This window comes from Heterodontus francisci, chromosome 14 (genome assembly GCF_036365525.1).
Source record: "Heterodontus francisci isolate sHetFra1 chromosome 14, sHetFra1.hap1, whole genome shotgun sequence".
In the NCBI taxonomy this organism is placed as follows: domain Eukaryota; kingdom Metazoa; phylum Chordata; class Chondrichthyes; order Heterodontiformes; family Heterodontidae; genus Heterodontus; species Heterodontus francisci.
Genome location: NC_090384.1, coordinates 23,694,915 through 23,708,779, shown reverse-complemented (window position 1 = coordinate 23,708,779; position 13,865 = coordinate 23,694,915). Strand labels below are relative to the sequence as shown.

Here is a 13,865-nt window from a genome sequence, read left to right as displayed (position 1 = left end):
GAGACAGTGCTGACTGTGATTGGGAGAGGTGTGGGAGACATTTGGCCAGAGGCAGAACAGTAGGCATTTTGCCTATAGGTATGTGGCCACTCCAGCTTCCTTACAGTTACACAACTATTTTTGAGCTCTAATCGCTCAAAGCTATCCTCACTCGCAAACTCCATATGGCCTCAGCATATCTTTGTATAGTGGCTATACGCACTGCATGGTAACTATTACAGCTTTTTCATTGCAGGATCCAAGGACCAAGAACCACCTCCCCTCCCTGGAGCAAGTTCAAGATGAGCAACAGCCACCTCACTCCCGTTGGAAGAAGTGAAGAAGAATGCACTGTGTCAGTGGCAACCAGTGTCGCGTGTAGCAGCTGACAGACCAGCATCATGAGGAACTTAGAGGTTAGGTTAGAAGAGGGATCCTTACAGTGAGATGCACTGGGCACTACTGGTAGCAACCATGCAGGGTGCAAGGGATACCACAGGTTGCATACTGTAGAGGAGTCAGATGATGATCTTACAGGGCCAGACTTCAGAAGAAGGCTGATAAGTACAACAAACCAAAAGCTTGGAGTAATGGAGAGCCTGCCTGAACCTTACGGGCTTTGACTAGGGGGACGGAGGAATCTGTTTCCACCTTAATCCTTGGCTTGATGCAAAGCCTGGAACCTATATTCTCCAGCATCGAGTGGCTAGTCAATTCCAGCCAGTGACAGATGGAGCACAGCATCATACACTATCTGATAACTGAGGGTGCAACTTCCAATACAGTTACTGCAATTTGCATGGAATGATGAAGTGCAGCAATAGAAGCTCAGGCAGCTGCCATGGTGGCTTTGGACTCCTTGATTAAAAAGAATTTCCAGAGTGTCTCTGATGGCAAGAGGTCTATGTTCCATCAAGTAACTGGTCCAGGTGAACAGAGGCCTTGAGATAGCAACATATTAAACACGGAGCAGAATGCCAGCACTGCTGCTCTATCTCACTAGTCTACCATTGATTGCCCTTGTTGTTACCTGTCAGGCAGATGCCCAATGCTGCTGAAGCCCATGCTGAGATGGTCCAGTCTCAGAACAGTTCATCATGGCCCACAGCCACGTGAGAGCGTCCCAAGAAGATATCTTAACTGCCCTCCCCAAATTCTCAGCAGCCATCCACCTCACCTATTGAAGCCACTGGGGCTGCACTTTGTAGAAGCACCAGATTTTGTTGTGTAATGTTTTCCTTGTATGTTTTTGATGTAAATAAAGAGTGATGATGGTAATTTGGTTGTGGTGGAATCAGTGGTCCTTTTTTGTTGTGATCTTCATAGGAAGGGGTTGAAAGAAATGAGTGCAGATGATGGACTGCCTGATGCACTGTAAGTTGTAGAAGGGATATCATGTGGTATCAGTGCTCAGGGACTGGATTTTCAAAGCGGGGTCAGGAACGTGAAACACTGATGAATTCTGGGTCCCAATCCCATGCTTCAGCTGTGTCACTCTCACGACACAATCTTTAAATGCTAATGCCCTAATTGGGCAGGAGGCATGTTGGGCACCCAATTAGAGGCACCAAGCACCTCCAGAGGTGGGAGCTGCCTGCCTGGTGCCAGCGACAAAGGCAGGTGGCAGATATGTTTGGGGCTGCCACTGCCTTGCCAAGGAGAGCAGGCAGCTCATGAAAGGGCCACGGATGCCAAGGAGAGATATAGTGTTCAACCCAGCACTAGTTGGCCCCTCAAATTTAATCTCAAAACATATGCAAACAAACTTGCCCATGGTGACCCCGACAGCTGTGCACTAACGTACACCAGATTGGTTAGGATAGGCAAAATCGGATTTAAAAATTGCCTTCCCAAACCCCCCAGCCCCTTAACAAGCTCCTAAAGGAGCTTAATGGTCCATTAATTGACTGAGTGCGTGTTCCTCATTCCCTGCCCCACACCAACCGCCTCCTCCACCCCACCCCGTCGCACTTTGAAAATTTAAAACCGCCCCGGGATCCCGAGACAACTTCTGGGATAAGGATTTTCAAATGGCACCTGCACCGGCTCCTGATCCCATAGCCCTTCGAAAATCTGGCCCCTGGAGTCTGATGGAGGCGCATCTCTCAAAAGCACTGTTCAATTAGATGGAGGCGAGCACCCCACTCAGGTGTGGGCTGTCTACCTTGAAACCTGTGCTACGCCCCCTGGCCTCTCCTTTCTCTTCCTCTTCCTTCAATTGGAGCTCCTCAGCTTGATTCTCTGGCACAATTACTGGTGGTAAAACCTGGTCTGTCATGATCATCAAATTGTGAGGCATGCAGCAAATCACCACAAATCTGGACATTTTCTTGACCAGGTCCTGCAGGGCAACCCCGAACCAGCCTGGACATCTAAACCTCTGCTTCAGGAGCCCCAATTATCTATTCAGTGATATTTCTGATTTGCAGAGTCACTCACCAGAGAATTACAAGTTTTTGACCTGCTCTTGCAGCCACAGAATTTATATGGCTGGTCCATTTAAAATGGTAACCACCATGACGTTGATGATGAGGGAGTCAGCAATGGAAATCCCATTGAACACCAAGTAATTAAGAAGATGGGCAAGGAAGAACCTGTGGATGTAGTGTATTTGGATTTTTATGAAGCATTCAATAAGGTGCCATGCAAGAGGTTAATATACAAAATTAGGAGTCATGGGATTGGGGGTTGGTGAGGTAATATATTAGCATGGATTGAGGATTGGTTAATGAACAGGAGACAAGAACAGGAATATACAGGACATTTTATGGTTGACAGGCTGTAACTAGCGAGATACTGCAAGCGTCAGTATTTGGGTTTCAGCTGTTTACAATCTATATTAGCAACTTAGATGAGGGGAGTGAGTGTAACGTATCCAAGTTTGATGACGATACAAGTTAGGTGGGAAAGTAAACGGTGAGGAGGACACAAAGCGACTGCAGAGGGATATAGACAGGTTGGGCGAGTGGGTAAGAACATGGTAGAGGGAATACAATGTGACAAAGTGTGAAGTTATCCACTTTGGTCAGAAAAATAAAAAGAACAGAATATTTTTTGAATGGTGAGAGACTGAGAAATGTTTTCATTCAGAGGGACCCTGGTTGTCCTTATGCATGATTCACAGGAAGTTAACACACAGTGATGACAAGCAATTAGGAATGCAAATGGTATGTTAGCTTTTATTACAAAGGGATTGGAGTAAGAGTAGGAGTAAGAATAGCTAAGCATACAAAGATCAATGAAGAGCAGCACAACTATATTAGCTAGCTAGCAAGCAAAATAGTATGCAATGCCAATATGAATTACTTTTGCAACTAATTTTGTTGCTAATTTATTGAAAAACGTAAGGTTAAAGGCTTGAAGCAACATTTTTGCATGGGGGGGGACACATTACAATTTTACAATTACAAAGGTGATGGGTGAGAGAATTTCAGAAAGATAAAGGCATTAAAAATTTATCTTACTATTGATCAAAACAAAAACAAATGTATATTTTTGTGAAGAAGCTTTAAATAAAACAAATAATTTATTGACTTACTTTCCAGGCACAATGTTGGACACTGATTTAGTGAGACACCTGGCATTTTTTGCTTGCACAAGTAGACAATATTTGCCTGCACACTTGTTGTAGTGATGCGGAGTAATCCGGATAGAAAGGCATTTGATACAGTGCCACACAGGACACAAACAGGAGTGGTTAATGAATGTTTTTCGGGCTGGAGAAAGGTTTTTAGTGGAGTTCCCCAGGGATCAGTGTTGGGATTCTTGTTTTTTCTAATATATATTAATAACCTGGACATTGGTGTACAGGGCACAATTTCAAAGTTTGAAGATGATACGAAACTTGGAAGCATTATGAACTGTGAGGAGGATAGTGTAGAACTTCAAAAGGATGTAGACAAGTTGGTGGAATGGGCAGACAGGTGGCAGATGACGTTCGATGCAGAGAAATGTGAAGTGATTCATTTTGGTAGGAAGAACATGGAGAGACAATATAGAATAAAGGGTACAATTCTAAAGGGGTTCAGAAGCAGAGACCTAGATGTATATGTGCATAGGTCATTGAAGGTGGCAGGACAGGTTGAGAATGTGGTTAATAAAGCATACAGTATCCTGGGCTTTATTAATATGGGCATAGAGTACAAGAGCAAGGAAGTTATGTTGACCTTATATAAGACACTAGTTTGGCCTCAGCTAGAGCATTGCGTCCAATTCTGGGCACGCACTTGAGGAAAGACATGAGATCATTGGAGAGAGTACAGAAAAGATTTACGAGAATGGTTCCAGGGATGAGGAATTTCAGTTATGAAGATAGATCGGAGGAGTTAGGACTGTTTTCCTTGGAGAAGAGAAGGCTGAGAGGTGATTTGATAAAGATATTCAATATCATGAGGGGTCTGGACAGAGTAGATAGAGAGAAACTGTTTCCACTTGTTACAGGATCAAGAATGAGAGGGCACAGATTTAAAGTATTTGGTAAGAGAAGCAAAAGTAACATGAGGAAAAACTTTTTCACACAGCGAGTGATTAAGGTCTGGAATTCACTGCCTGAGAACATGGTGGAGGCAGGTTCAACTGAAGCATTCAAAAGGGAACGAGACAGCTATATAAAAAGGAAGAATGTGCAGGGTTTATGGGGAGAAGGCAGGGGAATGGAACTGAGGGAGTTGCTCTTTCAGAGAGCTGGTGTGGACACGATGGGCCAAATGGTCTCCTTCTGCGCTGTAACAATTCTGTGATGTCCATTGTCAGAAGTGATCTTGATCACTCCCTCTCCCACTTCTCTGTCTGTCTGTCTCTCTCTCTCTGTTGCTCTGTTCCCCTCTCTGTTCCATTCCCACTGTGTCATCTTCCCCTCGCTCTCTGCACCTCCCTCTCCCTCTCTCGCCTCTCTCTCTCCCCTCTCTCGCCTCTCTCACCCCTCTCTCTTCCCTTTCCTTCACGTTCTCTCCCCCTCTCTCTCTGTCCCTCTCTCTCTGCCCCCATTTCTCTCTGTCTGCTCTCCCCTTCTGTCTCTCTCTCTGCCCTCTTTTTCTGCGCCCTCTTCCCTCCTTCCCTCTCCCTCTGTCTCTCCCTCCCTGTCTCTCTCTCACCCTCTGTCTCCTTTCCTCCCTCTGTCCCTCCCTTTCTCTCTCCCTCCCTCATTCCCTCTCCCTTCCTCCCTCTCTCTCCCTGCTTCCCCTCCCCACCCTCCATCTCTCTGTTTCTCTTTCTGATAGTTGCAGCGAGCGGACACTCTCAGCTTTGTGATTGGTCAGTTTTAAAAAGAAATCACAAGTGTCAGTTTCACAACTTACAGGTACTCAGAGTGGGAACAGCGCTTCCACTCTTAGGAGTTTTCCGGCGGCTTTTAAAAAATAATCGGAACCCACTGGAAAACACCAAGCTTGTCCGAATTGGAAGCACTGATCCCACTCTGAGCACCTGTCAGCTGTGCAACTGACACTTGCGATTTATAAAAAAGCCATCTGAAGAAGGCAATGGGAAATTTCTCATCCGTGGAATTACCAGTCACGGACCTCAAAATTTTTACCATGGACACTTGTGTCCGTGTATGGACACGTTGCCAACCCCTAGCTCTTGGTTACCCTCCTTTAAGTTACCATTTTTGTCTGCATCACTGATACCTAAACAGGTATACCCTATGAGACAAGTCCATCTCCATAGATGATCTCCTTTATATCCTCATCTGTTGCATCCTGTCCAGTTTCCTTTACTAGCTTTGCTATTCCTGGGAATGCCTAGAGAAACTTCTGGAATTTCTACTGTAGAAAACGTTCTCTTTCAGAATGTTGCGGATTGTACCCAATTGACTGTGCATCTTACTGTCCAAGGAGGACAATACTACCCACTTCATCTTTATGCATTAACCTTGTATAATCCAAGCAGGTCCACAATATGCATGTTGCATATATCACTCTGCCATACCTATTTATGTATTTAAAGTAATATATATTCTTTTTTATTGCTTATTGAATTATTTTTATTTGCTTACTCTAATTTGTCATTGTTACAACATGTTTTTGCAGTTTCTTTCTGTCAATCCCATGAAGCTATTGCATAGTAAAAAAATGTCAGAGTTCAGATGAACCATTAATTAAAGAAATAATTAATTCTTGCTTAATTCTGTTATTTTTTTTAGGTAATTGGAGAAAGAATACAGTTATGAATTGTTGGCACTATTAATACATAAAACTGCATACACTTGTAATTGACTGTATGCAGAAGATTTGCAGAGTGTTGCTGTATTCTCATATGTAAATCTGTGTGTTAAGGAATAATTCCAATAATCATCCATTTTCATCCATGGGGCAATGGGAAGAGTGAGACTAATAATCAGTAAGAATACAATAGATTGCAACTTCCAGACAGTCAGGAAGAGAACAAAACTTCCATTCCTGTATTCCTTTTTACATGTAGTTGGGGGTTCCACCAAACCTCCACCAACGTTACGGCAGCGGAATGGGAGGAGCTCCAAGGAAATTCCTGGTACCTATCTTCACCTGTCGTCAGGCCGATAGCTAGGGCTGTTTTTAGTGTATCAGCTTTTTCAGGACAGTGGGAGATTTTTTAAGCTTGATAGTCAGCTTCTGTCAGTTTTCTAGGTTGACCAATGCAAAACAGTTCTATTTGAATTAATTCTGGATGTGTTATCTTTACAGATCAAAGACATAATTTTAATCTCCTGGACACAAATAATCTGGGCGTAACATATGATTATGGCTCAATCATGCATTATGGCAGGTGAGTCTAAGACCAGTTGTTTGCATCAATGTAAAACATACCCATCCATCTGTCCACTCATTTGATGCATGAAAATCATTTAACTGGTAAGTCTCACATAGGATTGATCGATGTGCTAGGCATATGGCTATTTGTAAGGTCCAGTGAGACTTGGGTGTCCTTGTGCACCAGTCACTAAAAGTAAGCATGCAGGTGCAGCAGGCAGTTAAGAAGGCAAATGGTATGTTGGCCTTCAAAGCGAGAGGATTCGAGTACAGGAACAAGGATGTCTTGCTGCAATTATACAAGGCCTTGGTGAGACCATATCTGGAGTATTGTGTGCAGTTTTGGTCTCCTTATCTGAGGAAGGATGTTCTTACTAGGGAGGAAGTGCAGTGAAGGTTCACCAGACTGATTCCTGGGATGGCAGGACTGATGTATGAAGAGGGATTGGGTCGATTAGGCTGGTATTCACTAGAGTTTCTAAGAGTGAGAGGGGTTCTCATAGAAGCCTACAAAATTCTAACAGGACTGGACAGACTAGATGCAGGAAGGATGTTCCCGATGGCCGGGGAGTCCAGGACCAGGGGTCGTAATCTAAGGATAAGGGGTAAGCCATTTAGGTCTGAGATGAGGAGAGATTTGTTCACCCAGGGAGAGGTGAACCTGTGGAATTCTCTACCACAGAAAGCAGTTGAGGCCAAATCATTAAATATATTCAAGAAAGAGTTAGATTATAGTTCTTAGAGCTAAAGAAATCAAGGGATACGGGGAGAAAGCGGGAACAGGTTACTGAGTTTGGACGATCAGCTATGATCGTATTGAATGGCGGTGCAGGCTCGAAGAGCCGAATGGCATACTCCTGCTCCTATTTCCTATCAACAGCTGTGAATATCAATAAACATAGCTTTTGTTGAGTTTTTGGCTCAGTGGAAACTTAAGTTTGTCTTCTGAGTCCTCACAGAGATCGAATTTTACAGGTAGCTGAAAAGGCACCTTTCCAAGGCTTGTAATATGCAAATTTCCATTACTACATTTTTTTCTTCATTCATGGGATGTGGGCGTCACTGGCCAGGCCAGTATTTATTGCCCATCCCTAATTGCCCTTGAGAAGGTTGTGGTAGGCTGCCTTCTTGAACCGCTGCAGTCCATGTGGGGTAGGTACACCCACAGTGCTGTTAGGAAGGGAGTTCCAGGATTTTGACCCAGCGACAAGGAAGGAACAGCGATATAGTTCCAAGTCAGGATGGTGTGTCACTTGGAGGGAACCTGCAGGTGATGGTGTTCCCATGCATTTGCTGCCCTCGTCCTTCTAGTTGGTATAGGTCGTGGGTTTGGAAGGTGCTGTCTAAGGAGCCTTGGTGCATTGCTGCAGTGCATCTTGTAGATGGTACACACGTCTGCCACTGTGCGTCGGTGGTGGAGGGAGTGAATGTTTGTGGATGGTGTGCCAATCAAGCGGGCTGCTTTGTCCTGGATGGTGTCGAGCATCTTGAGTGTTGCTGCAACTGCACCCATCAAGGCAAGTGGACAGTATTCCATCACACTCCTGACTTGTGCCTTGTAGATGGTGGACAGGCTTTGGGGAGTCAGGAGGTGAGTTACTCGCCTCAGGATTCCTAGCCTCTGACCTGCTCTTGTTGCCATGGTATTTATATGGCTACTCCATTTCAGTTTCTGGTCAATGGTCACCCCTAGTATGTTGATAGTGGGGGATTCAGTGATCATAATGCCATTGAATGTCAAGGGGAGATGATTAGATTCTCTCTTGTTGGAGATGGTCATTGCCTGGCACTTGTGTGGCACGAATGTTACTTGCCACTTATCAGCCCAAGCCTGGATATTGTCCAGGTCTAGCTGCATTTCTACACGGACTGTTTCAGTATCTGAGGAGTCATGAATGGTGCTGAACCTTGTGCAATCATCAGAGAACATCCCCACTTCTGACCTCTAACAACCACAACCATCTTCCTTTGCGCGAGGTATGACTTCAGCCTGCAGAGGGTTTTCCCCTGATTCTCATTGACCTTAATTTTGCTAGGGCTCCTTGATGCCATACTCAGTCAAATACTGCCTTGATGTCAAGGGCAGTCACTCTCACCTCACCTCTTGAGTTCAGCTCTTTTGTCCATGTTTGAACCAAGGCTGTAATGAGGTCAGGAGCTGAGTGGCCCTGGCGGAACCCAAACTGAGCGTCACTGAGCAGGTTATTGCTAAGCAAGTGTCACTTGATGGCACTGTTGATGACACCTTCCATCACTTTACTGATGATTGAGAGTAGGCTGATAGGGTGGTAAGTGGCCGGGTGGGATTTGTCCTGCTTTTTGTGTACAGGACATACCAGGACAATTTTCCACATTGCAGGTTAGATGCCAGTGCTGCAGCTGTACTGGAACAGCTTGGCTAGGGGCGCGGCAAGTTCTGGAGCACAGGTCTTCAGTACTATTGCTGGAATATTGTCAGGGCCCATAGCCTTTGCAGTATCCAGTGCCTTCAGTCATTTCTTGATATCACGAGGACTGAATCGAATTGGCTGAAGTCTGGCATCTGTGACGCTGGGTACTTCAGGAGGAGGCCGAGATGGATCATCAACTCGGCACTTCTGGCTGAAGATTGTTGCAAATTCTTCAGCCTTATCTTTCGCACTGATGTGCTGGGCACCCCCATCTTTGAGGATAGGGATATTTGTGGCGCCACCTCCTCCAGTTAGTCGTTTAATTGTCCACCACCATTCACGGCTGGATGTGGCAGGACTGCAGAGCTTAGATTTGATCTGTTGGTTATGGGATCGCTTAGCTCTGTCTATCGCATGCTGCTTACGCAGTTTGGCACGCAGATAGTCCTGTGTTGTAGTTTCACCAGATTGACACCTCATTTTGAGGTATGACTGCACTCTTCATTGAACCAGGGTTGGTATCCTGGCTTGATGGTAACGGTAGAGTGGGGGATACGCCAGGCCATGAGGTTACAGATTGTGGTTGAGTACAATTCTGCAGCTGCTGATGGCCCACAGCACCTCATGGATGCCCAGTTTTGCATTGATAGATCTGTTCGAAATCTTTCCCACTTAGCATGGTGGTAGTGCCACACAACACGATGGAGGGTATCCTCAATGTGAAGGCGGGACTTCGTCTCCATGATGACTGTGCAGTGGTCACTCCTACCAATACTGTCATGGACAGATGCATCTGTGGCAGGCAGATTGGTGAGGATGAGGTCAAGTATGTTTTCCCCTCTTGTTGGTTCCCTCACCACCTGCCTCATACCCAGTCTAGCAGATATGTCCTTTAGGACTCGGCCAGCTCGGTCAGTAGTGGTGCTACCGAGACACTCTTGGTGATGGACATTGAAGTCCTCCACCCAGAGTATATTCTGTGCCCTCACCATCCTCAGTGCTTCATTCAAGTGCTGTTCAATATGGAGTACTGACTCATCAGCTGAGGGAGGGCGGTAGGTGGTAATCAGCAGGAGGTTTCCTTGTCCCTGTTTGATCTGATGCCTTGAGACTTCATGGGATCCAGAGATGATGTTGAGGACTCCCAGGGCAGCTCCCTTCCTACTGTATACCACTGTGCCACCACCTCTGTTGGATCTGTCCTGCCTGTGGGACAGGACATACCTGGGGATGGTGATGGCAGCCTCTGGGAAATTGTCTGTCAGGTATGATTCCATGAGTATGACTATGTCAGGCTGTTGCTTGACTAGTCTGTGGGACAGCTGTCCCAACTTTGGCACAAGCCCCCGATGTTAGTAAGGAGGATGTTGTCGGGTCAACAGGGCTGGGTTTGCCGTTGTCGTTTCCGGTGCCTGGGTGGTCCATCTGGTTTCATTCCCTTTTATTGACTTCGTAGCGGTTAGATACAACTGAGTGGCTTGCTAGGCCATTTCAGAGGGCATGTAAGAGTTAACCACATTGCTGTGGGTCTGGTGTCACATGTTGGCCAGACCAGGAAAGGACAGCAGATTTTCTTCCCTGAAGGACATTAGTGAACCAGATGGGTTTTGATAACAATCGACAATGGTTTCATGGCCATCATTAGACTTGCTTTTTAATTCCATATTTATTAATTAAATTCAATTTTCACCTTCTGCTGTGGTGGGATTTGAACCCATGTCCCCAGAGCAATACCCTGGTTCTCTGGGTTACTAGTCCAGTGACAATACCACTATGCCACCGCTTCCCCTACATTGTTCCTGGCTATTTATAAATTGCACTGCCTGTAACCCTTTACTACTTCTTCCACAACACATGACTTCAGCAGTTCACGTTCTGGCACATTGACAATTCCTATGTCTAGGATGAGAGTGACCGAGGATGGAGGCGTGCACTGTCTTTCTCTAGTTTCACTTTTCCATGGGTCGCAACATATATTTAAATGTTTTACCCAGTTACCGATATGGTCAATTATATTTTATCTATTCTGGTTTCATAATAAAAATCCACCAACCGGGTTTCTTTAATAAACAACAAAATTATTAACAAAGAAAAACGTTGGCCAAATACTTGTTAATTCTTGAAGAAAAAGGATAACATACAGAATGTTCCCAAATGGTCATTTGGTCTGGTATCCAGGTACACGGAGATGGCTGTCACTGGGATCTTTCTGGGGCAGTTCTTGTGAGGCAACGTTGAGGATTAGTCTGGCAGGCTTTTCAGGAGAAATATGGCATCAGTTTCTCTATTTCTTACACTGGATTCTCAGGGTTTCTCAAAGAGGTGGCACAAGATGAGCTGGGTGCTTCTCTCAGCAGGCTACATTCTCAACTAACATTCAAAACAGTCCGCACCCCAACTGAACCAAAACAATATCCAAAAACAAAACCAACTCTTGACCACCATAAATCTTGACATGTCACTTCTCTGGAAACAGCTCCCATTGTCAGCAAAGTTCCTGCTGTTTGCTTAGGTTAAGACATGCGACTTCCAGTAAGTGTTTGTTTTTAAACACAGCCCCAAGTGTCCTTCCAGTGACCCTTTTTTAAAAAAAGTCCAGCATTTCCTCAGGTATTTCCGCAGGCGTTTACACATGAGTCCTCAAAATACTTTTTTAAAAAATGGAAGCACCTTCATAACAACAGACAACCTTCAAGCATTTGCCAGTAAGCCCTGTTAACAATCTTATGGTATTTGTTCTGCTTTTGGGTGGCATCTCTATCACTTTTCTTGCTGCTTTTCCTCTGCAATTGTATTTCCTCCATTTTCAACTGAAATTCTCTTTCCTCTTTTTCCTTCTGAAACTGCATTGCCTCTCTTTTCAATTGCAACTGTATTTCTTCCCTTTTCAACTGCAACTGAATTCTAGCTAGAGCTACCTTTTCAGACTCAGATTCCAGGCTTTCTTCTGGTTTGAGGGTAAATTTAAAATGGTTAGCTAGACTTTTCACTATTTCAGTTTCTTTGTTTTTTTATTTAAAAATGACTCCCACCTCGGTAGCTGGGGTTTTTAATTCTTCAATGCTTAATTTATTTAATTTATCATGGGATATATCCCTCTGCTGTACAATGTCCTCCGCATGAGATAGTGGAATGTCCAAAGGTACCCCCATTATGATTGCCTTTTTGTACCTGTCTATTGGCTTTTAATGATGTGTTTACTTAGACTTGCCAATATCTTTGCTGCACTAAAGTTCCTAGTTTCTTACCATTAAGAAAATGCATTGATTTATCTTTCTTGGGTCCACAGTGAATGTTTCATTCTTGCCCATTTTGAATTTCATCTATTCATTGAAGATCAAATTAAAAACAATAACAATGATATGTCACTGACTTTGTTATTCTTTATTGCAGAGGTTCTTTTAGCAAGAATGGTAAGGATGTTCTGATACCAATACCAGATCCACATGTTCAAATTGGACAATATCACGGGCTTTCCACAAAAGATGTTATAAAGGTTAACAGGTTGTATAACTGTGGTATGTGTAAAATATACACTCATTTGAGTAGATTTTCTGTGAGTTCTCCATAACTGGTGAAATTTCCATATAACCAATTATAATGCTTTCTGAAGTCAAGCAGAGCTGACCATGCACCATTTTACAAATTTAGTTTACTTGAATAAATATTCAGAGCTCCATGAACGGATCCATCTTTATGCAAGGAGCACACCTTAAGATTTATAGTGGGCAGATGTGAAGACATAAATTTTGTGAGCTTTTATAAGAGCTAATACCAAATTCAAAAGTTAGCATCCTGTATGAAGGCTGTATGGGAAGAATGTAGGCAAGAATTGTCTAGCAAAAACAGTGGAAGCAAATACAATGTGGAGGAAAGAAACAAAAGAGTCTGTTGGTAAATGATGGAAAGGTACAACAGTTTGATGACTGGTAAAGTGCATGTTCCATTGCATGAAGTAGGTGTGAAGAGGGTTCACTTGTTTGGCACTTAAGAATATCCTCTTCAGAGGGTAACTATGCATTATACCTCTACATTGTGTACACTATCTGCAGGATCTAATAACGGATATGGGAGAAAACAGCACATAAAGGAATCTGGCAAAGTAGATGATTTAAAAATACCATATATCTGTTATGTGGTCCAAGACCATATGCTTAAAAGTGTTGCCTATCAGCCTGTTCTATATTTACTGTTTGTTCAAATCTGATATAACTCTTCATTACAGATAAGCAAAAAATTGAAAGCAACGCCATACATGTTCCAAGAGCTTCAAATGTCAAATCATTGAATTATTGTACCATAACTTACCTGCTTAATGCATAGTCACTTACTGATACTTCGGACAGTCTGCAGCATGGCATATGTCTGTCACAATGAGGGGAATTTTAACATGGCGTAGTGCATTGGTTTGGGTGTGGGTTGGGGGGGTTAAAATCGGGGAAAGTGACAGTGTGTTGGGGGGTTGGCTCCAACCCGCTGACTTCTGCATTTTACTGGAGTGCATTAGGCTGTGAGCACACAACCTCACCGGGAAACATGTGTTGCCAATTAACATTGGTTAATCATTCAATTACAGCAATATTTACACACACTTTTAAGTTTAACATTGAATCCATGGTTTTCCCTCGCTGCCTGAAACTTACCAATGAAAGGAAAAGGAGAACACAGTGGCAATTGAGGGGGGTCAATCAATATCTTACCTGAAGACAGGAGCAGCGGCGGCTGGCGGACCTGGGCGGAAACTGATCCGGAGCGGGAGCTGTAAAAG

General features: G+C 44.1%; 1 protein-coding gene across 1 annotated transcript in view; it reads left to right on the top strand.

Annotated features, from left to right (window-relative positions):
- Positions 1-13,420, top strand: part of LOC137376892 (low choriolytic enzyme-like) — a 62,726-nt gene extending 49,306 nt beyond the window's left edge. Inside the window, exons 4-6 of the mRNA XM_068045850.1 lie at positions 6,642-6,723; positions 12,491-12,615; positions 13,323-13,420. Coding sequence (XP_067901951.1) covers positions 6,642-6,723; positions 12,491-12,615; positions 13,323-13,420 — 305 coding nt within the window. The remainder of the gene's footprint in view (positions 1-6,641; positions 6,724-12,490; positions 12,616-13,322) is intronic.
- The last annotated feature ends 445 nt before the right edge of the window (positions 13,421-13,865 follow it).